We start from the raw sequence: 25,572 nt of genomic DNA, 5'->3' as shown, positions 1-25,572 counted from the left end.
CACACACACACATAATCTCTCTCTACACACACAGAGGGTGGGGGGGGAGACAGAAGGTCCCAATAGGGGCTTCCCATTTTGGAAGTGGTGAGTAGATTACGAGAAGATCTCAAGTCCATCCCATCTATGCATTGGTTCCTTTTATCCTCTTTACTGTTAATTTTAATGCTTTAACTTTCACTGCTCAACATTTTAAACCTTTTCATTGTTTTATATATTATTTACAGCAAAGCAAGCATCCCAGAGTTGCTTCACAGTGAAGCAAATTTAATTAATAGAATAAATAAATAGTCATGATTTTAGACTCAGTTCTGCTGGTCAGATAGTTTGTGATCTAAATAATCACCTTGAGGTGAATGTTTCCCTTATACCAGGTTTGAAATGATATTTCAAATGATATTTGGAGAACAAGTGTGATCATCTCTAGCTATGATTTGTTTTAACAAGGAAAGGAAAAGAATTGGAGTACATAAGGAATATGTGATCCCAAAATTTGGAACTAACTGCCAAAAATATAGACTGGATATGTGTCATTATAAATTCTAAAATACTGCTCTCTTTTCAAATTGTTGAAAATGCCCCTATTTTTTTTTATTTGTTTCTTCACATTGGCGTTGAGAGAGTGGGAAACACACAGTTCTCTGTTGATGTAAATTGCAGATTGATCCTTTGTGTTTGGCCGGAAAACCCTATAAGACCCTAAAGCTGTATTTAGCTTTGTTTGGAGCCCAAAGTAGAAAGCTTTAGCTTTTGAACAGTAGCCCTTCTGTTACCAATTTCTGTGCCATGGTTTGCCAAGGAATACACTGACATCAGCAAGGACGGGGTTTATAGATCTTATACAATCTAAACTATGAAACAAGACAGGGTTTGGCTTTCTACTTGTCTTGGAGCAAACTACTTGATGTTTACCAACTTTCCTCATTTTTTGAATTCTCAACCCTAAAGGCCAATAGTTTCAAAACTAAGATCTCTTTGCTGGAGTTAAAAAAAATATCTTCAAAACCAAAAATCAAAATAGAATGTTGAAAAGAGATGCTTGTTTCTAAACGTGGATGAATTTCACAAGGATAAACATGCAGGGAAAACTTTATTTAGGTTTTAAATAAAGACAATAGAGTTTATACCTGTGTAGAATTAAAATACTTTAAAAAATAGTAAAACCAGACTGTGTCATTCAGACAAAACAGGAAACTATCATATATAAATGCAGGGGTCTTCAAACTTGGCCCTTTTATGACTTGTGGACTTCAACTCCCAGAATTCTTCAGCCAGGCATGTCCACAAGACATAAAAGGGCCAGGTTTGAAGACCTCTGTATAAATGGGTGAGTGAGTGACATTTCATTCCACATACAGTCGTAGCTCTGCAAAGCGGACAAGTTATGAAGAGAATGCAACTCAAGAAGTAAAATAAAATATGCCATTCTTTAAATATTTATTCTATGCTGTCTTGAATTCAGCTTGTTTTGTTGGTTCAACAAATGTTCTAAGAGAATATTTCCAATCATGTGTACCTCAGAAAGATTGGTTCTTTTATTAGGGAGGTGGCTGCCAAAAGCAATAGAAGCAGGAACAGTCAGAGCACAATGTTGGAAGACTTCCTGATGTATCTCAAACTATTATAAAATTAGGGGTCCTTGGTGCTCTTTGAGCTTGCTTGTTTTCTTGAAGACATTTCATTACCCAGACTAGGTAAAATCATCAGTGCTAGTAAGGAGTGCTGTTAGCTGTCAGTTGCCTGTCAGTTTTAGTGGGGGTGGTCTTAGAGATTCTTTGGTTGGGCTGGTTACTGTTGGCTCTTTGGCAGTTTCTTGATTGGGGTATTGTTGGTCTGATGTTAAACTTGAAGTTAATATATGCTGATCTGGGTGATGATTGCTGGTAGAAAAGTGCTTGGGTCTCTTTGTTCCCTTTTGGGTGATAGTCTCTTGTGCATAGTCTATAGATGTTGTTAATGTCTATTGATGGCTAATTTGTCAGAGTACCAGGCTTCTAGAAATCCCCTGGCATTTTTGACAGGGAATTTCAACCCTGAGCTTCAAATATTCTCCTTTATTAATATTATGAAATTATATAACAAAATTATGAACCACTCGCTCCTACTGGTGCATGCTGACATTCTTCATTTATCAGGTGGAAGACTCAAATCTAGGAAGCCCCCACTGGCACTTGCACAACATCTGTCCAATAACTTTAATATCAATTCCCAATGGAAAGCTAAATGGATCCCTGAACTCCCAGACATAGGAATGATCTCACAAAAAAGATGGCAGGCTTTGAACTACTACCTCAGCAATGGACAATCCTGAACAGGATTCACACCTCACGGCGTCTGCCGGGACTCTCTGCATAAATGGGGCATAATATCTTCCCCCTCAGTGTGACTGAGGGGCCTCACCTCAAACTGTAGATCACATCGTGACCAGATGCAAGCTGAGGGCATATATCAGTTCAGTATCTGATTATTTTTAATATAAACAATGCTGCGCTTCAATGGTTGAATGGCCTGTATGTTGGTATTTGAACATAGATCTCTGTAATATTTATATTTTATTGTGAAATATGAAATGTTATTATATATTGCTAGCCCATGTATGATATGCCATACACTAAATAAACCTCAGACTGACTTTGGATTCCTCCCTCCCATCAGTCACCCAGAAGAAAGAGAACAAATAGACCTGTTGGCTTCTAATGGTGAAATGCAGAGAATGGCACATTGTCATTCAGTGTCAAAGCCAGAAAAATACCTTGCAAAGAGGCTGCTTCTTATTTTTTTAAGGAAGTCAACTAGAGTATTTTGTACTTAAGGAAATTCACTAGTTTCCCCTACCCCTTAAATAAAACTGTACATGGCTGCAGCTATGTAGAATTCCCTCTACCTCTCTCTTCCCGCTCCACACTTAAATAGTTCTTACATTTCCATTTTATTCTGTTGTGTTAGCTTCAATTTGAATTAATTAATCCTATTTGAAGCTAACACTATTTTTAATGAGAGAGTGCCCATTCATGCATGCAGTAATAATTCCCCAAATTAGCTATTCTGGTATGTTAGTATTAAATGCCTGACTTAAAATTAAACAATGGAAGTACTTTGGATTTCATTTAAAGAAATATCCCCACCTGTCTTATTTTTTGATTCATAACTAAGAAGGCATCTAACATGCTTTATATTAAAAAAAATATAGCACAAGTAGATAAGGGGTGAGTTTTTTCTTCTGTGTAGGAGGTTCATTCAAGTTAACTTCATTGAATGCTATTTTCTTATACTAGACATAGACATAATGTCTTATACTAGACATAAGGACACTAAGGAGCCAAAAATCAGTGTATTAATTAGAGTTTTTTCAAGCCTTTTCCCACTCCCAAGTTAATGTGCAAAGGAACATTATATTAAGATTGTAAGGCATTAAAGCAATAAAATAGCATATAAAATTAAGCAACATTAAAATTATAGCTCTGTGTACAGACACTATGCCTTAAAATGACTTTAAGGAAAAAAATCAGGAGCCTTCTCAAAGATAAGATGGGCCTGTATGCAATTTCATTCCAACTCACAATATTTCTGTATCAAAGCCTTTTACATTGACCTTAAGATTTAAGTAGGTACCTGTGCCTTTCTTATTCGTCCTTCAGTTGTTAGACAAATTTGCATAATTTCTACACAACAAGGCCAAGGTTGATGAGAATTATGGGAGCTGAAATCCAAAACATCTAGGACAGGGGTCCCCGACCCCCGGTCCATGGACCAGTACCGGGCCATGGCATGCCAGCAATCGGGCTGTACAAACAAGCAAAGCCCCATCCATGGGATGTAGGCAGCACACAAAACCACGCACCCCCTGATCCATAGAAAAATCTCTCTCCACGGAACCAGTCCCTGGTGCCAAAGGGTTGGGGACCTCTGATCTAGGGAGACCAGCTTGCACAGGGCTAGTATACAGTATCTGGATCTTTACAGTTTATTATTTATGTCTTTTAGGTTGTGTATAATTTTTATATTTTTGAGATTGTAAGTCGCCCACAGTTACCTTGTGGTAAGATGGGCAGCCAATAAATTTTACAAACAAACAAACGAATGAATGCATGAATAGTATAAGAAATATATAAACCTGTCCTTCCACACATGTCCACATTGTCTTTCAATTTCACCTATCAGTAGTATCCAGCAGAAGTGTGAAGCTGTCCAAAAGACCAGAAGGTACCAGTTGCTTTCCTATTCCCAGTTTAAGCAGTCTATTTCTTAGCTGAAATTGATTAAAAAGGAAGCATGGTTTTCTTCTTGTTGGATTCATACTATCCATATGATCTTCCTTAAAACTTTTTCCCAATCTTCTTTAAGTAGTACCTCAGTTTATGCAAATAAGATTATATTATAACTTTTCTAGTAGAGAAGAGGAGATAATTACTAAACATTTTGTTTAAAATCTTGATTTGTAGAATTGACTGTTTGAGTGTGCATAGAAATCATTCTGAGGAATATGAAAATTGCTCTGCATACTTCAGTAACTGTTGTCATTTACTGGCTATGAAAATATGGTTATTTCATTTCTTTGTGTGCAGGAGGTCATCTCTCAGGATAAGAGCTCTTTCAACTTTATGTGGGATTTTGAGGAAGTAACAATGGAAGAATAACAGCATAGACAGATTATTTATCCATTTTATTAGACTTTATGTAGTGATGATTATTGAGGACTGAATAGATCTCAATGTTTTTTCAGGTTGAGCTGAACTGAATAGGAGAGGATATTATTTCACCTCACAATTTGCTCACTACTACTCCTGCCATCTATGTGGACAAACGTTTTCCTTACAACATACTTGGATACTCAGAGTGAGAGCAAGAAAGATTTTTCTCAATGTGATTAGTCTTCTCAATGTTATCATATAACTAGAAATGGCTTCACAGTGTTGTGATATCTGACGATTCTTGTTTTTGCTTTGATTCTGTTGTATCTTTATTAAAAGGTACTGTTGTTTTCAACTATATGTGGCTTTGAGTCTTAGTGAGCAGAGAGATAATACAAATACTCTATTATAGTATTGGTGTTCTTTGAATTCATCTTAGGTACAAGAGCAGAGATCAGAGTGTAGCATCTTTATAGCCCCTTCCAAGAATGAATATATTCCCTATGTTTCCCGAGAAGGATTAGTAGCAACACATTCATTAAAATGAATATAGTATCTTCTGTGATCAACAAATACTTAAAAATATAGAGAAAGCAGAAGCCCTCTTCTGAACTTCAGCCATTAGTTAATGGGATTTCTGTTGAATAAGAGGACCTTGGATAACACTGACATTTTCAAAGAATGTTTGTAGTTCTTCTAAACTAAAAAAAATAAAATACAAAGATAGTGTACAAATTTGAAGAGCAGTAAAACACTAGCTACATTGTAAAGCATGAAAACAATGATGTGCATGTAAAACAACATGGGCAGGAACTTAATAGCATTTTTAAAGCTAAATTAAACTTGGATCAGGATGTGTTTTCTAAAAACAGAAAGATGGATTGAGATTCTTTTCAATCAGTTGGCTTGCTGAAATTGTTGTTCAGCCTTAAAGCTATGCATCCTGTGCACTGTGGATCAATTTGAAGCCAGTACTTTTTAAACAGTTTTTAGGGCTCCCTGATCATCCTTCACAAAGTGCTTGCTGCAAAGAATAAGCCCAGGCTTTAAAAAGGAGTATTTTGACACCCTAAAAATGGGCGGAAACGTTTTCACATAAGCTTTCATGTATCACTGTCTGTTTCATCAGATGAAAGGCCATTGAAATTTCTTGCTGCATAAATGCACAAATAATTTAGGTTTGTATGTGTGCATGAATAATAATAATAATAATAATAATAATAATAATAATAATAATAATAATAATAATAATAATAATAATAATAATAATAATAATAATAATAATAATAATAATAATAATAATAAAGTTAGAAGGGACCTTGGAGGTCGAGTCCAACCCCCTCTTCAGGCAGGAAACCCTACATCATTTCAGACAAATGGCTGTCCAGTCTCTTCTTAAAAACTTCCAGTGTTGGAGCATTCACCGCTTCTGGAGGCAGGTTGTTCCACTGGTTAATTGTTCTAACTGTCAGGAAGTTTCTCCTTAGTTCTAGGTTGCTTCTCTCCTTGATTAGTTTCCATCCGTTGCTTCTTGTCTTGCTTTCAGGTGCTTTGGAGAATAGCTTGACTCCCTCTTCTTTGTGGCAGCCCCTGAGATATTGGAACACTGGTATCATGCCCCCCTCGTCCTTCTCTTTATTAAACTAGACATTCCCAATTCCAGCAATCGTTCCTTATGTGTTTTAGCCTCCAGTCCCCTGATCATCTTTATTGCTCTTCTCTGTACTCTTTCTAGAGTCTCAGCATCTTTTTTACATCGTGGTGACCAAAACTGGATGCAGTATTCCAAGTGTGGCCTTACCAAGGCATTATAAAGTGGTATTAATACTTCACTTTACAATGCCTTGGTAAGGCCACACTTGGAATACTGCAGTGTTGACTCTTGGCAACTGCCTGAACTAATTTCTACAATTTTTTTGTCAGCATTTTTGCTTTTTCTTCCTTCCTAGGGCTGGGCCAAAAGTCATCCATCTGGCTTCATGCTTTAGGTGGGACCAGAGTTCACAGTCTCCTGGTTTCTAACCTGATGTCTTAACCACTATACTAAACTGGCTTTCTTGTTCCTCTTAGTGAAGTGAAGAAAATGCTGCCTTTCAATGAAAAAGGTCCTTTTCCCCCTGTACAGGTAGTCCTTAACTTACAACACTTCATTTAGTGACTGTTCAAAGTTACAATTTCACTGAAAAAAGTGACCTATGACGGTTCTTCACACTTACGACCATTGCAGCATCCCTATGGTCACATAATCAAAATTTGGATGCTGGGCAACTGGCTCCTATTTATGACCGTTGCAGTGTCCCGGGATCGTGTGATCCCCTTGTGCAACCTTCTGACAAGCAAAGTCAGTGGGGAATCCAGATTCTCTTAACAACCGTAATACTAACTTAACCACTGCAGTGATTCATTTAAGAACTGTGGCAAGAAAGGTCGTAAAGTGGGGCAAAATTCACTTAACAACTGTCTCACTTAGCAAAAGAAATTTGCTCAACTGTGGTCGTAAGTCAAGGATTACCTATAGTTGTAAACTGTAGGTGTGCATGACATGAGGACAAAGTTATAGAGTACATACTTGAAGCCTGTGTCATAGAAATCTCCATCTTTATTCCTATCTTCATCTCTGTCTCTAACATGTAGCTAGCACAGTATATGCCTGAATCAGATGCTGGGTTATAGTGCAAGGAAAAGAAATGAATGTGGTAACTTCCCATTGTCCTAAATGGGGATAGTTTTACTTATATCACCAATTCTGGCATCTGGGCTCTCCAGTAGTGTTGTACTAGCAGTGACAAACCCCTTGGGCAATTTTCTTGTATAATTTTAATCAAATCACAGCAGCACAAGGAATCCTAAAGCACTCTGGCCTGTGCTATTCAGGTATAATTTATCCCAAGCTGCCATGTCTTCTGAAACAATTGTATAATATAGCAAAAAGGTAGATGAGAAGGTTTTCCATGAAGGTGACTGAAAAATCCTACATTTAGTGCTTAATCATCCTGTTCAGTGATGTATCAGAAGCTATTATATTATAATTTGGTAAGTTCACTACGCACATAAATAACAGCATAGCTCATTTGAGCAAAGAAATAAAACCAAGCTATTCAGCAGATATACTAAAGATATCTTAAAGTGGCTTTTTCCAGAAAAGGTAGTGTCCAATCAAATGTTCATAAAATGATAAAATAATGTTTTTACAATTATGTCTGATGATAAAATAAAAAGCTGTTACGTGCTGTAGACAATGAACGATTGACTTTGGCTGGCTTTATTTTTATCATTAACTTGACGCCTAATAGCTATAAGGCATTTAAGTAGCACAAAATACTTTTGAATTAACAGAATCTCTCATTCTTTGCCATATTATCCCTGTGGCAACTTAACATTGCTGCGAAAGCATGTAGCATGGAAAAATGGTCATACTTGTAAAACAAGTGTTCTTTTGTGTTGTGGCCAGAGCTGGCAAGACAAAGAAATCTGTTTTAATAATGTAATAGCATCTTTTAATATTTAAATGTGCAACAACAATTTTGGTTTTGGACATGTACCTGTTCCAAGTCAGTATCCCAAAGTTACATTTGTTGTTACATAATGCTGCAAAATGTAATGCCCTTTTTATTGTCAGTTGATTTTGTATGGCCAAATCTTATCACAAATTTAATAAAGAAGCTCCAAGCAAACTCAGCTATATCTGTGCAACTAATTACAACTTTATTTACAAACAATATTGTAGGTACAGGAATTTAACCTCTGTATCAGTAGAAGAAAATTCATCTTGGAAGCATCATTTTCAGAGCAGGGTCAAATGATCTGTATTCTTTTTACAACCATTTTAAGAGATTGGGTAATCAGCTGTTGAATAACTGGGTGTTTTCAAAGAGATTTTGATCACATGATCATGGAACGCTACAACGATTGTAAGTGTGAAAACTGGTCATAAGTCCCTTTTTTCAGTGCCGTTGTAATTTTGAACTGTCACTGTTGTACATCAATGACTACCTGTAACAATTGTTTCTAAGAATTGATCAACATGAGGCAAAACTTTAAAAAAGATTTTCAGCCTGAATGATTTTAAAATGTGATACAGTGTATAGCAATTCTCCAATTCTATTTGTTTGTAAAGAGCTGTTCAAGTTGCAGGATCATGTCAGTGATCCATATTTTTCTTTTCTATTTTCCTCTAATAGTAAGCATATTAAAGGAATCTTGGTGGATCTGGTACGAATAGAAGGACATAGCACTGAGAGCTTTGCTTAAAAATGAGTCTCTAATTCCACCTTTATGATATATGCTATTTACATACAAACTGCCATCTTCAAACTTCATCCCATATTGAATAAGAAGATGAGAAAATAATAGGGACTCAATTCCCCCTTAATTGTCTCTTCTTGCAAGGCTTGAGTTGGTTGTTGCTCATTTATGCAGTCACTAGTGTTTCTTTGTGACTCAATGGACATCCTTAACTTGTTGAAAATACATACTTTTATGCCATCAGTGATAGTATCTGATCACTTTATGCTCTGCTGGATCTCTTTTACATTTACATTCTTTTCAAGCATCAGCAAAAACTGTTGTCTATAACTGTTGCTAACATTGTCTCAAATAGAGATTTTCAACTGTCTTATAAGAATGATATAGGACCACACAGAATGAAGGACAATTTTGTAGGTATTTGGGAGACTACAAGCTATGCACTGCCTATCAACTTAGGGATGCCTCAGTTTCTTGCCTGAGGTCTTGATGCCCTAGTAGTGTTGCAAATGCTAAAGGAAACAGGTTTTAACTACAGTACTTTATTGACCCAAAAGGAAGATAATTCTGAACCAAAGACAAAATCTTCTTCTTGGTGTCAGGAATATATTTGCTATTGTAAGATGTTTCACTAATGTCTAGAGCAGGGGTAGTCAACCTTGGCTCTTTTATGACTCGTGGACTTCAATTCCCAGAATTCCTGAGCCAGCTTAGCTTAGCTGGCTCAGGAATTCTGGGAGTTGAAGTCCACGAGTCATAAAAGAGCCAAGGTTGACTACCCCTGGTCTAGAGAGTCATAGGTTGCCACTTTAATATAGAGCTTTAAAGATATGCAGGTATCCTGATCTACAGGCAATCCTCAACATAACGACCATAATGGAGTCTGCCCATTGCAGTTGTATGTCATGACAATTGTAAAATCAGTCAGTCATGCGACCAACTCTATTTTACTATGTTTTACTATGTTATTAAGCAAACAAGGGGGTCGTAAGTGCAAACGCAGCGGTTGTAAGTACAAATGCGGTGGGTCATTGAGCGAATGCCACAGTTGTAAGTGTGAACCCATTGTTTGCAGTAGGTGTGGTTTTGCCAAAAACCAGAAGTGTCAGTTTTTAGCAAAACCACTGTAAAATGCAGTCAGATGATCATGGGATGCTGCAAATGGCTGTAAATGCAGCCATATTGCTAAACGGCAAAGAGTTGTCACATGACCAGGGGTGACCAATGGAACTTTGGGTGAAGGTTGTAAGTCTTCATTTTCAGGTAGGTCATAAGTTCCATCAGTCATAAGTCAAAGTAACCGTACTTAAAAAGCAGACAGAAATTCAAAAATTAAGTGAATTTTGTAAAATGATGTAAATATCTGCAGATTGCAAATACTAGTCTTCAATACAGTGATAATCTGTTCCTCATATTATGTTTCCAAATGGATTTCCTCTCAGTGACTAAAACCTTTTTTTTCTTAGTAAAACAAGGACTAAACTGAAAAGTCCCAGATAGCCCGTGAAACAATTTTCAATTATTGTACTATTATAGGTTGGTACAATTTGTATTCTGGCATCACTGATTGTTAAAATCTTTTTTTTAAAAAACCCTTTTACTTTTTGATCCCATGACATTTTAAAACAAAAGTTTCATTGAAATGAGACTAAAGGCTAAAAAAAGTATTTGATTTTTATGATTATAAATCTCAGTCCCTAAGGCAACTTTATAGAAACAAAAGTTCGTTTTTCTAAACTTCCTCCACTTTGAACAATAACTGTTTTACTTGAAGTATGGTATGGTTTCTTTGCCTACTGCTGTTAGCTGAATGACACGAAGAGACTTGGCTGGGATTTAAAAGTGACATTTTTCTTTACAAGACTTTCTTAGCTTAATGCAATTAAAGTTTCTGTTCTTTTTTCTAAATGGGGTCATTTATGATTTTATACTAAGTACAAATAGAATGTCACATGCTAATTGAAAATTATAAGGTTATTTTTAAATAGGGTTGGGTTTCTAGGACCAGAAAAGAATTTAGAATTATTAATAATGGTGGTAAATTAATTTGCTCTGAATAACATACAAATATCCTTTCTGAACATGGGAACAATATGAATGGACATTTTCTAGTACATTGTATTTTGTATTAATACTGAAATAGTTTTCAGAGATTGGCAATATAAATAGATGAATCGAGAGGTTAGTATCAAAATAAATGGCACATTCTAACTTTATAAGCACACCATTATTTGAAATTTGGGTGGATTTGGGCTTACGAATTTCAAAAGGAATTGAAACCAGTAAAGTACGATATATGAATTGTATTTCTTCATCAGGAGTCTACTCCAGCATGCAAAAATATATTAGTTTGTAATTTTAAAAGTAAGTGAAATAGCTGTATTAAAAACAGGGAAAAAAAAGAAATTAGATTTTTATGTCTTATTTAGGCATTTCTTTGCTTGGCAGCCAATTATAGATCCAATTCTTGGGTTTCCTAAGACTACAGGTAGTTCTCAACTTACGACCACAATTGAGTGCAAAATTTCTGTTGCTAAGCAAGACAGTGGTTAAGTGAGTTTTGCCCCATTTTATGACCTTTCTTGCCACAGTTGTAAAGTGAATCACTGCAGTTGTTAAATTAGTAATCTGATTTCCCCATTAACTTTCATGTCAGAAGGTCGCAAAAGGTAATCACATGACCCCAGGACACTGCAATGGTCATAAATACATGGCCAGTTGCCTAACATCTGAAATTTGATCACATGACCGTGGGGATGCTGAAGATAAGATAAGATAGATGAGATGAGATAAGATAACCTGTATTGTCATTTTTTACTATGAGTACACTGGCCCACATTAAAAATGGAAATTTATTGCTTGCTCTCAAAAGAAAATGTATATCTACTCATACACATATATAAACACACATATACACGTGCTATATACATACATATAGATACATATACCTACCGCATACACATAGATACATATAAATATTAATCACTGTCCATTTTGAATACATACAGTAGTGGAAAGAGGAAACTTGAGAGTTCACAAGGTTGATACTATATGGAAGAAAACTGTGGCTGAATCTGGATGCAGTGGTCGTAAGTGTGAAAAACGGTCATAAATCACTTTTTTCAGTGCTGTTGTAACGGTCACTAAACAAATGGTTGTAAGTCAAGGACTACCTGTAGTGAATATCAAGTTCCTTCCCAGAATGAAAGAAATCACTTTGCATCTTAACAAGGCAGGACAATTTCAACATTCTTAAAATATGCTGATTCTCCTAGATTTCACTTCAAAAAGCTCTAAATTTTTCTTCAAGAAAAGCCTCTGTCTTTAATAGGATGAAATTTTAATTGACAAAGTTTTAATTGGTCAAAGCTGACTTTTATTGAGAAGAGTTTGTGTTTTGGGTGAGAATTAATTTAGAAAGTAGAGAAGTTTTTCTAAATCCTTATAGAAAGGCTCCATAGGCATTACACTTGTAGCTGCACATGTCTGAAAGCTAACAATTTAATGATGCCTATATAGAAATGTACCACTACAGCTGCTGCTGCTACTGCTAGTACTACTAGTAGTAAATTTTAATAGATGGTGTTATATGCCAGTGGTGGCGAACCTATGGCACGCGTGCCAGAGGTGGCACTCAGAGCCCTCTCTGTGGGCCCGCGCGCCATTGCCCCAGCCCCACCTCCCCTGCAACCTTTGCACCAGCAGCCTGCCCGGAGGAGAGTCTCCCCCAGGCACGGCCCACACAGAGCAGCATAGCCAAGCACATGGCAGCTGGGCAGCAGGGGCAAGACTCCACCCTCACGCCATCACGTGCAGATGATGCTGCGGGGTGCAGGTGGAGGGCATGGCCACCATGGCGTTGCAAGGCCACCTGGGTGATCTGTGGTGAGTGGCCCTGTGGGGGGGCAGAACGGGGGGCGGAGCAGGGGGCAGAGTGGGGGCGGGCCGAAGTGGCAGGCTGATTTTTGGGCACTCGGTCTTTAAAAGGTTCGCCATCACTGTTACATGCTGTGAAGACTAACTCCCTAGTTTGATGGTCATAAGTACGAGGACTGGTCAAAAATTGCTTTTTTCTATGCCATTGTAACTTTAAAAGATTGTGTAAAGAATGTATTGGACAAATGAACTGGGCTCACAGAATTCACTAACTATGCTAGCATAGAATATTGTTAGTGGTTCCATGCACCTGAGAAACCGAGTCGGTGGCTCAGAGAATCAGACTGTCACATTAAGCTGTAATATTTTTTATGTGTTAGATCAGATTTTATACTATTAAGGTTTCTTAACTCCAGCAGAGATTTTAGTATGTTTGTGAAACAGCCTGGATAGAAGACCTATGAGGCAAGTAGTGTCGTACAATTATGATGTCAGCCTTAATTTTAAGATACAGGGGTGCATGGTAAGAGGCAAAGCACAGCCATGTTTTGAAGACAGTAAGTCATTGTGAGAACATGGAGGCTCAGATATAGTCAGCATCTTCTCATCAAGAGTTTGCAATATTTCCCCAACAGTAGAGAAAAAGGCGAACAGATTGACCCAGTGGTTTTTCTGCAATGTCATCTTAACTGTGGACCTAAAACAAGTAATCATATTGCTAAAGAAAAATGTCATTGTTTGCTAGTATGACTGGAACGAAAGCTGAATAGTTATTTGGCCTGAAGGAAATAATCAATCTGACTTTGATAACCCATCACTTTAAAAGGGCCCTTTATGTTTGTGAAAAAAAGTGTGACGTCAAAGCTGTGGAGAAAAAAAAATAGTACCAAAATTTCCAAGCTAAATTTACGTAGCTTCTCAAACACACAAACACATCTGCACACAAACACAAAAAGGTTCCCTGTGCAAACAGATTATTATTATTTCCATGCATAGCAAATTAGTTTATGGTTATTAGAAGCCTGAGATGTAATGTCCAAGTTACTTGTGCCATATTTGGAAGAACTTGTTTATGCTTCGTCCATCGTTGTGCCTTTGAACTGGTAGGACAGATAATAAAATGAAAATTGTCCAACTAGTTTCCAGACATTCCTAGGAATATATAAACGACATGCTGGAAATGCTTGAGTATAATCATTACCAGGTGAGCTTTCTTTCTTTCTTTCTTTCTTTCTTTCTTTCTTTCTTTCTTTCTTTCTTTCTTTCTTTCTTTCTTTCTTTCTTTCTTTCTTTCTTTCTTTCTTTCTTTCTTTTGTTTCCCTGTGCGCTTCAAGCACTGTCTCACTTAAACCTACATCCATTTATTTCAGCGAGACTAAAGGTATATATATGCATGCATGCATTTTCGCATATCTATGGTACAATGAAATTTAGAGAAGATTACAAGGGATTTTTTCTTAATAAATATAATAAATGTGGTTGCAGTATGAATATTTGTAGAGAAACGCTGTTTTTAGTGTAGCATCATGGTTTTTTCATAAAATAGTTGGATGCCACAAAAGCAATTGAGTCAAATAAAATCTATTTCAAAATGATGAAATACATAAAGTAAATGCTTAAGCATTGTACGTACAATGGTATACATTTTCGGGGTTTTCAGAGTACTTTCTTTTTTTTGTAACAGTAGCAAAGACATTTAAAGAAGACTTCTGTATATCATTCTCTATTTTTATTTATTTATTCACTTTTCTTGTAGCTGTTCAAGTCCAACAGATTTAAAATGCATCAATTATTTGCATGCATTTTATTAAGTGTATGTGTATCAACAGATTTTATTGAGAAAATGTATATTTTATATATTTTATTTTATAAATATATTTTATATATTTTATATATATATATATATATATATAAATTCCTGTTGTTTAAACAATGCATTTACATTAATATACATCTTTTCCTTTCACACATAGCTTTGTTTTCATGTAGAAAACTGATGGGTAAACCTTTATGGACACAATATTCGCAGCAATTCTGATTCCCAAACACTGATGCGAAGCTGCATCTTTTCCTTTTGTGTCCACAGGTGCAGACTCACTTGGAAAACCCCACCAAGTATCACATCCAACAAGCTCAACGGCAACAGGTCAAACAATACCTCTCAACTACGTTAGCAAACAAGCACAACAATCAGGCATTAAGCTTACCTTGCCCAAATCAGCCCGTTGACCACGTTATGCCACCGGGCACTGGAAGCAGTGCACCCAACAGTCCTATGGCCATGCTTACATTGAACTCCAACTGTGAAAAAGAGGTAAGAACAAATCTTGTCTTTGGCTTTTGATGCTTTAAAAGCTACGTTTACTGTGCAATCTGTTTTCCTTCAGGTAGTGAAAATGCTTGATTGGTCTCACAGTCTTCATCGTCCTCTATATTTAGTTGGGAATAGATCTCTGGGATGCTTATCCAACTTCTCTAAAGAGAAAGAAATAGAAACTATAAATATTAATATGTCTAAATGAAAAGCATGAACTACTTCGTAAGAGCAACTATAGGAATTCTCTCCCTATTTGAAATATAGATACTCCTAGATTTTATTTATATGTATGCAAATCAAGAATTATACTAGACTATTGGCTATTTTGCAGGTTCCCACATAAATCTTTTCATGGAATTTAACTTTTCAGAACTCTTGCACACTAACTTGATTTTAGTTGAATTTTTCATTGCTTGTTGACCACAGCCAGTTAACTGTTAAGCAAACTTCCCTCCATCCTTATGATCCATACCCTTTGTGATTTCTGAAAATTCTTATTTAACTGCATGCAGAGGCCCACAGGTGATTCCAATCTATATGAAATTGAAAATATTTTCCATTAGTATATGGTCTCACTGGTTCTAGTCCAGCACCTTAGCCACCCCACCAAATTGATATTTTCTCTCTCTCTTTCTGTTGTACACACACACACACACACACACACACACACACAGAGAGAGAGAGAGAGAGAGAGAGAGAGACTTGCACACACTCATTTCTTTTTTATTTTAAAGCTTTATTAAAGTTGTTTGCTTTATTAAAGCAAACAACAGAAAAAAGCTATAAAATGGAACTTTTGACTTTTTTGATACAGATAAAAACGTAAATCAATGACCCTTTGAACTAGAATATATCATAAAAACAATAGTTCTATAATCATAAACATATCTAATCATCAAAGCCTAAAATTAAAATCTCATAATTTTTTTCAGTTTCAATAAAAAAAATGGCTTCCAGGTAGAAACAAAACTAGATACGGTCTTTTCTTTAATCAAAGCCATGTCTGCCAATTCCATTAACTTCAGCTGCCATTCTTCGATTGTGGATATATGTGTGCGGTTGTTAGATACAGTATAAAACAAAACTCCAGCAATTATTTTATTTCTTAATTTAGCTGTAAAATGTATTCTAAAACAGGGTTCCCCAATCTTTCCAGCTTTGCAGACTGGCGGGGGGGGGGAAGGGCATGGTTCTGTGTGAGTAGCAGGTGCATGTGCCTGCCGCTCATGCAAATGGAGCTCATGCACACACACTTACCCACTGCTTGCACAAGTGGGGATTCATGCATGCTCGCCTGATTCCAAAAGGCTCAAGGCCCAGTAGTGGGTTGCGGCCTAGGGGGTTGGGGACCCCTGTTCTAAAATTATTATCAATGAAGCTTTCAGTAAACAATAAAGGAACCAACTTAGATAAATTTCCAGTCGTGAAAGCCATTTAGCACAGGTAGGCAAACTTTTGCAGCTTAGGCAACATTGATATCTTCAAAATAGCTGTCTTTGCCAGTCAAAGAATACCCATTTAGGTATAGTCAAACTAACCCCAAGACGTTCCCTGCTATCTCAAGTGACCTACCTCCATCAGAAGAATTCTTGAACAACTGTTTGTGTAAGGAGAGTTGAAGCATCAGTGTGCATTAAAAATAAAAAAAAAATACCATTAGCAGGGGATTCTGTGCTATAGGAACAAATAAACATGATGTGACTTTTGAATTATGAATGTGCATAATTCTTCACTACAGGATGTGCCCTTGGCTGCTAATGTAGTTGGATTTAATAGAGATTAATCTGTGAATGGACAACAGTTCTGTCGGGGTATGGAACTCCATACTAGTGAAAACTATTGGGGAATAAGTTGTAAGGACTACCTGGTTTCACAGACTAATAAATAATCTTCCAGAATCATTTGGTTAACCACTGTGGGACCAAAAAGGCTAGTTTGCATGGATCTTTCTAGGATTTCAATCAGATTATTAAAATCTGATTAAATTATTTGATTGTGACAGGATTAACTTTCTGTTCTAAGGACCTTTTTGTTATTTAAATATTAGTTAAATAATATTTTATTTATCCTGGTGTTATATTATCCTGGTGTTGCACTATATCCCATTCTGATCTTTTTGTTCTTATGTTTGTTCTCTTTTTTCATGGTTGCAGGGCTTTTATAAATTTGAAGAACAAAGCAACAGAGCCGAAAATGAATGCCAGTCTCTGAATACACATTCTCGAGTGTCATGTATGCAGGTATGTATGCTTGCATATTGACTGATAGAATCTTCATGTGATTTCTTAAGATCTCCAAGCCTATTTCATATTATTCATTTTGCTAAGGTATTTAAAATACAGTTAGAAAACATTCTAATAATAATACATTTGGAAATACATGTATCCTACAGATATGTTCCTGGTGAAAATGGTAGTAGATCAGCCAGGCATTTCATATGGCGTATCTGGTTATGCTTTCATCCAGTTACCAAATATTGTGCATGAAATAGCGATAAAATTCAGAGCAGTTAGAAATTACAAACAGTGGTAGAATTTTGACTGTGGCTTGAATGTTGTAGTATTTCACTAGGAAATAAATTCCAGTAACTCAATGGTCTTTGACTTGATCGGATTACTTATACACGGAGATATGTTCTAATTGTTAAATACATTTGTGTTCTGTCAATAAAACATGCAAATGCATTTTTAAATAGCCAAAAATAATTGGCTTTACAGGAATGCCAAATTATTCAAATCCCTAATATAATTCCTTTCGAGCAACAAAATCTTCAGATTACTCAATAAGAAAATAAGAGTTTCTATCCATACTACAATCTAGCTGTTATAGTTTGCAATGTAAGGAATATTGGGATTGGTATTTCTGGGAAGAGTATAGTGAAAACTCTAAATATTAAACATTAAAAATGTTCTCTGAGAAAATATATCTGAAGTTATTTAAGAAGTTTTGTATAACAAAGGCATACAATCATGTCATATTTGAACTAATTCCTTGTTTATCGGCTTTCAAGATATGAGCAATTGCCAGCACCAGGGATAGGAAATATTTATATATCTTTCAAGCTGTCTTACACTATAATGCATTACTTTGGGGGATTTCACTAGGTTCCTACTGGGTTCATATTACTTAGAATAACAGAGTTGGAAAGGACCTTGGAGGCCTTCTAGTCCAACCCCCTGGTTGAGCAGGAGACCCTGCACCATTTCAGACAAATGGCTGTCCAGTCTCTTCTTAAAAGCCTCCAGTGAAACAGCACCCACAACTTAAATATAACTGTAAACCTACAATGTGATGGGATAGTTGAAAGCGTAGACAAGAAATGCAGAGTGGCTAGATCACAGTCAAAAACATTTCTAGGTCTCAGGCATCTCCCTAATTAAACAAACAATTTTTTTTAAAAAACACCCAAATCTTGTGAGAATCAGTCATTTCAATAATGTTTAAACTGGGAAGCTGCTGCCCTTTTAGGACACTGCTGATCAAGTTTTGTTTTAAATTTAAATTATATTAAATTTAAATTAAACTTCTTCAAAATGAATTTTGTTAACTAGTTACACATACTCAAATCAGCCATATAGATGACGAAGCAAGAAAAAAAAACCCAGGTATAAAACAGCAAATATATTTTTGAAGCTGAAGCTTCTTTTCTCACTGATCTTCCCTTAACATATTATGAGGCACAACAGGTCTGTAGCCAGTCTTAATTTAACCAGTTTACAATAGGGCTCATGTAATCTTGAAATAGGAAATAGCATTTTTAAGATTAAAAAAATGGGAGTGATCAAAGAAGGTTTAGAGCAGGGGTAGTCAACCTTGGCTCTTTTATGACTCGTGGACTTCAACTCCCAGAATTCCTGAGCCAGCTTAGCTGGCTCAGGAATTCTGGGAGTTGAAGTCCACGAGTCATAAAAGAGCCAAGGTTGACTACCCCTGGTTTAGAGGATCGGTCCCCCAGCTCCTAAATAAATGAATTGGGATATTTTTATTTATTGAACTTATATAATTGCCCAACTCAAATACAGGACTCTCGATAGCTAATAATATTTTAGAAACAGAACAGAAACAATATAACAACATTAGAAATAATATGATGAATAGCTGGGAATCAGTAGAGGTGTACCTCATAACAGTATTCCTCAACTGATTGTTACAATGGAGACCAAAATATCTGTTACTAAGCAAGCCAGTTTTTAAGTGGCTTTTGCCCCTTTTCTTGCCACAGATTTTAAATGAATCACCGCAGTTGTTAAGTTAGTAACACAGTTGTTAAAGGAAAATCTGGCTTCCCCATTGACTGTGCTTGTTAAGCAGTCGCAAAAGGTGATTACATGGCCCCGGGACATTGTCACTGTCATAAATACATGCAGTTGCCAAGGGCCTGAAGTTTGATCACATGACTATGGGGATGGTGCAATGGTCGTGAGTGTGAAAAATGGTCATAGTCACTTTTTTCAAGTCCATTGTAATTGAATGGTCACTAAATGAATGGTTGTAAGTTGATGACGACCTGTATATCCAGGAGGTCTTTCTGAGTGTTTGATGCGTATGAACATATTTTGCCCTAATTCAGATTTCTGATACTCCTTATCTTTTGTTACAGATGGATGATGTAATTGACGACATAATCAGTTTGGAATCAAGTTATAATGAAGAAATCTTTGGTTTGATGGATCCTGCTCTACAAATTGCAAATACGGTATTTTGTTTTCTGTTATGTCTTTTTAGTTCTCACTCTTGCATAACGTAGTACCATTTTTTCATTAAAACGTGTCTATTTATTCTTTTATCACCAAAGATAAAATGCAAAACAAAGAAAAGGAAGAAAAAGGAAAAAAAGACTAACAAATATCCAATCCTAATAACAAAAAAAAAACCAACCATGTGTACAGCCCCCCCTATACAATACATTTAACATTAAACATAAGAAAAAAATCCACCTCAGCTGAATGCCAATAGATACATCAAAAATCTAATATATTTCCCTTCTCTTACCTAATGAGTCTACAATAGTTATAAACTTTTTCATCTATATTTAACAAAAATGCTATATTACATAAACAACCATCCCTCTTGTGGAAATCTATTTATGTAATAATTGAATCAACCTAACATATGTTTACATATACGTATACATAGGTATGCATATACATATACAGTGTATACACACACACATACACATATCTATTTGTGTGTGTTTGTGTGTGTTTGTGTATGTCAGAGGTTCCCAACCAGGGGTGCTAGCACTCCCTGGAGGTGCGAGACGATATTCCAGGGGGTCCATTATTTCGAACTTTTGTAAGGGGTGCGAGAATATATTAGAAGCGTTCTAGGGGTGTGGGGTATAGAAAAGGTTGGGAGCCACTGGTGTATTTATATATGTCTCTATATAAAACATGACAATCTGCAAGTTATCCCAAAGTTAAAACTAATCTTCAGATTCCTCTGTTAACCATCTATCATTGTATTTAACACATAGAAAATCCACAAATGGATTCCAGTCTCTTGTAAACTTGTCTAATCCATTTTCTCTAATTAAAGCAATTAATTTTGCCATCTCTGCTAATTCAGTCAATTTTAAAATTCTTCTACGGTCGGCATCCCCTTTTCCTTTCAATGCTTAGCATATCCAATCCTCGCAGCAATCACCATGTCAAGAAATAACTTCCCAAATTGTTTTTCAGTTGATTTATCTATAATACCTAGAAGAAAAGCTTCAGGTTTCATTAATATTTGTATTTTTAGTATTTTCTGCATTGTTAATTTTATATTTTTCCAATATAATTTTGCATGCTTACAAGACCACCACGTATTTTAGAATGTACCTGGATTTTTTTTGCATTTCTAACACTTGTAGGAACTTATATTTAATTCTTTTTTTTCTTTTTGCCAAATAAATTTGGATATATCTTTCTGTCACTGTTTAAAAGAAGAATTTTAATTTTAATTTTAATTTGTTTAAATTTATGTTAAAGGGGAGTTAAAGCATGTTATGGACTTGGTTACTTAAATAGTTGGTTAATGTTAGTTAGATTATGATTATTATATTTGTAACCCTGTGTTCAGCTTTGGGAAGTGGGGGAGGGGGAGGGGGGCTTGGGGGTGGGTATGGGGGTTTATATTGTAATTTTTATAAAACTTTTAATAAAATAAATAAATAAATAAATAAAAGAAGAATCTTTACTCAATATCAGGATAATCTGGAAAAGAAATAACATTCTGCACAGTACATTCATCTTAATTACTGAAATTCTTCTGATTAATGACAAATCTAGTTTTTCCATCTATATAAGTCCAACTTTATCTCCTTTCATATTTTAACATGATTATTTTTATATAACTTAGAATTTTCATTAATGAGATTCACCCCCAAATATTTTAGCTTTAAATCCTTTTTTAAGATCCAATTTCTTCTTTTCCCCATTCATATTCTTAGTATTGTCGTCTTTTATTTATTTATTTTTAAACCCACCATTTTCTCCAAATATTTTAATCTTCTTCATAACATACTCAATATTCTCTAGCGTAGGGGTGTCAAACTGCCGGCCCATGGGCCGGACCCATCACCAGGGAACCGTGCCCACCCCATTGCTGGCAATGGGAAAAAAGCTCCGATATGTCACGCGACGTCACCTGACATTGCAAGTTTGACATATCTGCTCTAGCGTATCTTGCAAAATCAAAACCAAGTCATCAGCAAAAGCACTTATACTTATGTGCTTTAATTTGTGATCCTTTTACTCTGTCATCTTGTCTAACAGTTCCAGCACCAGGATAAATAATAAAGGGGATAAAAGATTCTCCTGTCTTGTTCCTTTCTGGATTTCACATGATTTTATCAAATCTCCATTCCCCGTAATCTGTTCTTTCTGGAGTGTATAAATGAACTTCAGTCCCTGTAGAAAGTGCAGTCCAAAATCCATATTTTTGACTACTTTTAAACATAAAGTCCCAACTCAAATTATCAAAAAGTTTTTTCTGCATCTAAGAAGATTAGTGAAACTATTTGTCAGTACATTGTTATAAATGTTCAATTATATCCAAGATTACTCTCACATTGTCTTTTAATTGTCTTCTGGGTAGAAAATCACACTGGTCTTCATGTATGTAATTTTGTAAAAAAAAATTAAGTCTTTCAACTAAAATGGATGTAAACAATTTATAGTCATTGTTAAGAGGAAAAATTGGTCTATAATTCTTCACAGAAGTCCAGGCCTCCTTAGGCATCAAAGACATGTAGTATGTACAACATGTAGGCATAGAGTTTCCTTGTAGTTCATTAAATCCTTCTGTCATGGTTCCAACAGACAGAGTCAAATAAAGCAGAACTCTGAGGCTTGAAAAATCCTCAAGGAACATGTTTATTAGTTACAAAGTATCAGCACGATCAAAAATGAAACCAAGTCTGAAAATTCCCACTAAAAATTTCCCAGTTACAAAGTATAATGTCCCACCCACAAAACTATGCCATCACTATGTTCCCCAATACATTCATTTGGCGGGCTTTCTTATACAAGCCCAGTCCCTGATTGCGGGAGTAGTAGATGACCTTGGTTCCCACGGGACAGAAGATTATTTTGACCAGTGAAGTACGTGGGCAAGCCCCCCTCCCTCCATTCTATGTGGCAACCTAGAATGAAGAGAAAGATGGCTGCAGCTAGGCTCATTGTAGAGTTGACACCTTCATCAGGAGAACTAATTGCTCTTCAAAAGCTTTATAGAATCCATTCACTAAACCATCAGGTCCTGGTGCTTTATCTGTCTTAGCCCTATTAATTGCTTCTGTTATTTCAAAGGTCATTATTGGACTGTTCAAAATTTTAATTATCCCTTTTTTCAAATGGCCATTTAGATTTTTTTTCTTCATTCTACTCTAGAATATATAAAGAAATTACCTTCCTTATTAATGCCATCTATCATCAGTAATTTGACAAAGGAACATAAATAAGTACGGATAAATGTTTTTAGGGATATAGAACCCAAGATGCAGCTTGAGACTTGATTTGATTCAAATTGGAAATTTGAAATTAAAAATCAACATGATTTGTTTGGGGAAAAATACAATAAGCAGTAAATTGTATCTATATTCCTGTATCTTCATATTTTGATAAGATGGTATAAAAATAGCCAGTATACCCTAATTCCCCAGAACATAAGGTGGCTAACTTGAGGGTCTCTCTATAATATTATTTCACATTCACCTATTAAAGGCAATGATGAAAATTAGACCAGTCCCTATGGGTCTATGACATTGTGCTGAATTAATACAGAAATAATCTGATTCTATCTTTCAAAAGCCTTTTAAAAAGTTATCTCTTATTTAAATAATCAAAATGTCAACCTTCATCTGGAACTGGATTTTTGAGCTGGGAGACTTGTTGACAAAGCTGGTGGCCAACATAAGCCTTTTTGGAAGAATGACAGACTACATGGTATTTGTGACTAATTTTTAATACTCTCAGAAGTCATATACTGTGGCTGTAATTTAATATACAAGTAATTTGCACTATACAGCATTGTTCCATCAGCAAGCACATTTTATCAGAATTACTCATGCACTGAAAAAGATACACTCAATACAAAGTAAGACAACAAGGGGGGGAAAGGCTACCTCAATAAATCTGAGTCTTTTTTTTCTCTACAAACAGTTTTCCCCACTGAGACCAAAATAGTAAAGTGCTTCACTCCTCCACATGGTCTGCAAGGCAAGCTTTGCAGAAGTCACCAGCTGATTATTCATGTCCATATCAGAAAGCTGATTGTGCTGTGTTGTCCATATTTGGAAGGAAAGAGCTTGAAGCTACTTTATCTCCAAGTCCTTTTGAATTTCTTGGGATATGAAACAAATTTATTCAGCTTGATGTCTCAATTTACTTGAAGATTCATCTCCAAAGTATCAATTCAATTTCTTTCCAATCAAATCATCTAGTTGAATCATTGCACATCATTGTGTGTAGGTGTGTGTGCATTGGTTTACCTGAGCTAAAAGAATAAGTTTCTATCTTCATCAAAAAACCTCTGATTAAAATCTATGATTCAACTCCTCTGTTATCTAAAGTCCAAATCAGGTTGGTTACCATTGCTCCAGAATTCAGAGGAACAGAGCATAGAAAGAGTACTTGGCTATTTCCCTAAATCATATCATGATTTTTGGAAGACAGTATCTTGTTAGACAGCTACAGTGTAGTTCCTTGGTATTTCTTGAGGTTTCTTATTGAAGTCTACACCAGGACATATCCTATAGGTTGTCTATTAATTTGGAAGATTGCCCTACATATAAAAATTAATGAGACACAATTGTAGTACATTTATCCATTTGAAATCCATAACCAAAATCCATGAATTATGTTGGCAGATATCGTATTGAAATACAGCAATTTTGCTCTGGTAATACTAGTGCCTAGTACTAATTCTTTAGAATTCTTGGTCTAGTCAGATACTAGGCCCCCTAAAGCAAAGGTTAAGCAAAATCCCAATAAAAGAAGATGTCTTCTTGGAGCCCATGAATAGTTCTACAGAGTTAATAAGGATGCCATTGTATAGAAGCAAAGAGAAGGCCCAGTCTGTAACAGTGGTAGCTGTGCTCATTTGCTATTGAGATACAATAGTCACAGAAAATCTCATTTTTATGAGATGTAATAAATTAAATACTATAAATTATTGCAATGGAACTTTATGTAAAGGTCACACATGATACATGTTTGATCTGCTTTGACTCGATAAGAGCGCACATATCTTCAGGACTAGTTTGTTCATTCTTGTGGTTTATCTTTTAAGTAGAGCATTCAGATTTTCACCACAAACGCTATAGTGTTATCTTAAAAACTATTTGTGGTACCTTTTACTAAATGGTCTTAACTTTATTTACCAAAGGATAAACTTCATTGATTTTTTTTAGATTTGCATCTAAATTAACCAGTGGTGGTGGTTTCTTGATTGGGCTGTTGTTTACTGTTAGCTTGTTTCGAAGTTCCTTGATTGGGTAGTGTTTGCTTTTTGATTGTTGGTCTAATATTAATTTTGGTGTGAATCTCTGCTCATATGGTGTTGATTGCTGGTGGGGAGATGTTTTGGTCTTTCTGTTTCCTTTTTGGCTTTTTGATTGTCTGTTTTGAATGGCATGTAGATGTTTATGTCTGTGTGCCTGTTAATGGCTTTTTTGTCTGAGTGCAAGATCCTATATATTGGTTGCATTCTCTGAAGTATATCTCAGACATCTGCAACAAGATATAACATTCGTTTCTGTTGAAGACAGGCAAGCAACAATACAGAAATGTTGGTGGTCTTTGCTCCCCACTTTAAAATTATCAAGGGTTTTTGCAGGAAACACGGGAGATAACATCTCATCTCTTATCCTTTCCAGTTACCTGTCTCTGGCAATCTAGTGGACTTGTATGGGAATCAAGGTTTGCCTCCTCCAGGAATTAACATAAGCAATTCCTGTCCTGCTAACCTTCCTAATATAAAAAGGGAACTGACAGGTAAATATGAATTCTGTTTTTAAAA

General features: G+C 35.8%; 1 protein-coding gene across 5 annotated transcripts in view; it reads left to right on the top strand.

Annotated features, from left to right (window-relative positions):
- Nucleotides 1–25,572, top strand: part of MITF (melanocyte inducing transcription factor) — a 52,887-nt gene that overhangs the window by 19,389 nt on the left and 7,926 nt on the right. For 2 of the 5 annotated variants that reach the window (XM_015826595.1, XM_015826594.1), the window contains exons 1-5: nt 13,924–13,956; nt 14,839–15,066; nt 17,223–17,309; nt 19,670–19,765; nt 25,430–25,547. In XM_015826595.1, the coding sequence (XP_015682081.1) occupies nt 13,924–13,956; nt 14,839–15,066; nt 17,223–17,309; nt 19,670–19,765; nt 25,430–25,547 (562 nt within the window). Of the gene's footprint in view, nt 1–13,923; nt 13,957–14,838; nt 15,067–17,222; nt 17,310–19,669; nt 19,766–25,429; nt 25,548–25,572 lie in introns of those variants that run through there. The other 3 variants (XM_015826598.1, XM_029286258.1, XM_015826596.1) reach the window with 2 other exon arrangements.

This window comes from Protobothrops mucrosquamatus, unplaced genomic scaffold, assembly GCF_001527695.2.
Source record: "Protobothrops mucrosquamatus isolate PMUCROS unplaced genomic scaffold, P.Mucros_1.0 scaffold3198, whole genome shotgun sequence".
NCBI lineage: Eukaryota > Metazoa > Chordata > Lepidosauria > Squamata > Viperidae > Protobothrops > Protobothrops mucrosquamatus.
The sequence above is the reverse complement of the archived record's forward strand: the minus strand, read 5'-3'. Positions and strand labels throughout refer to the sequence as shown.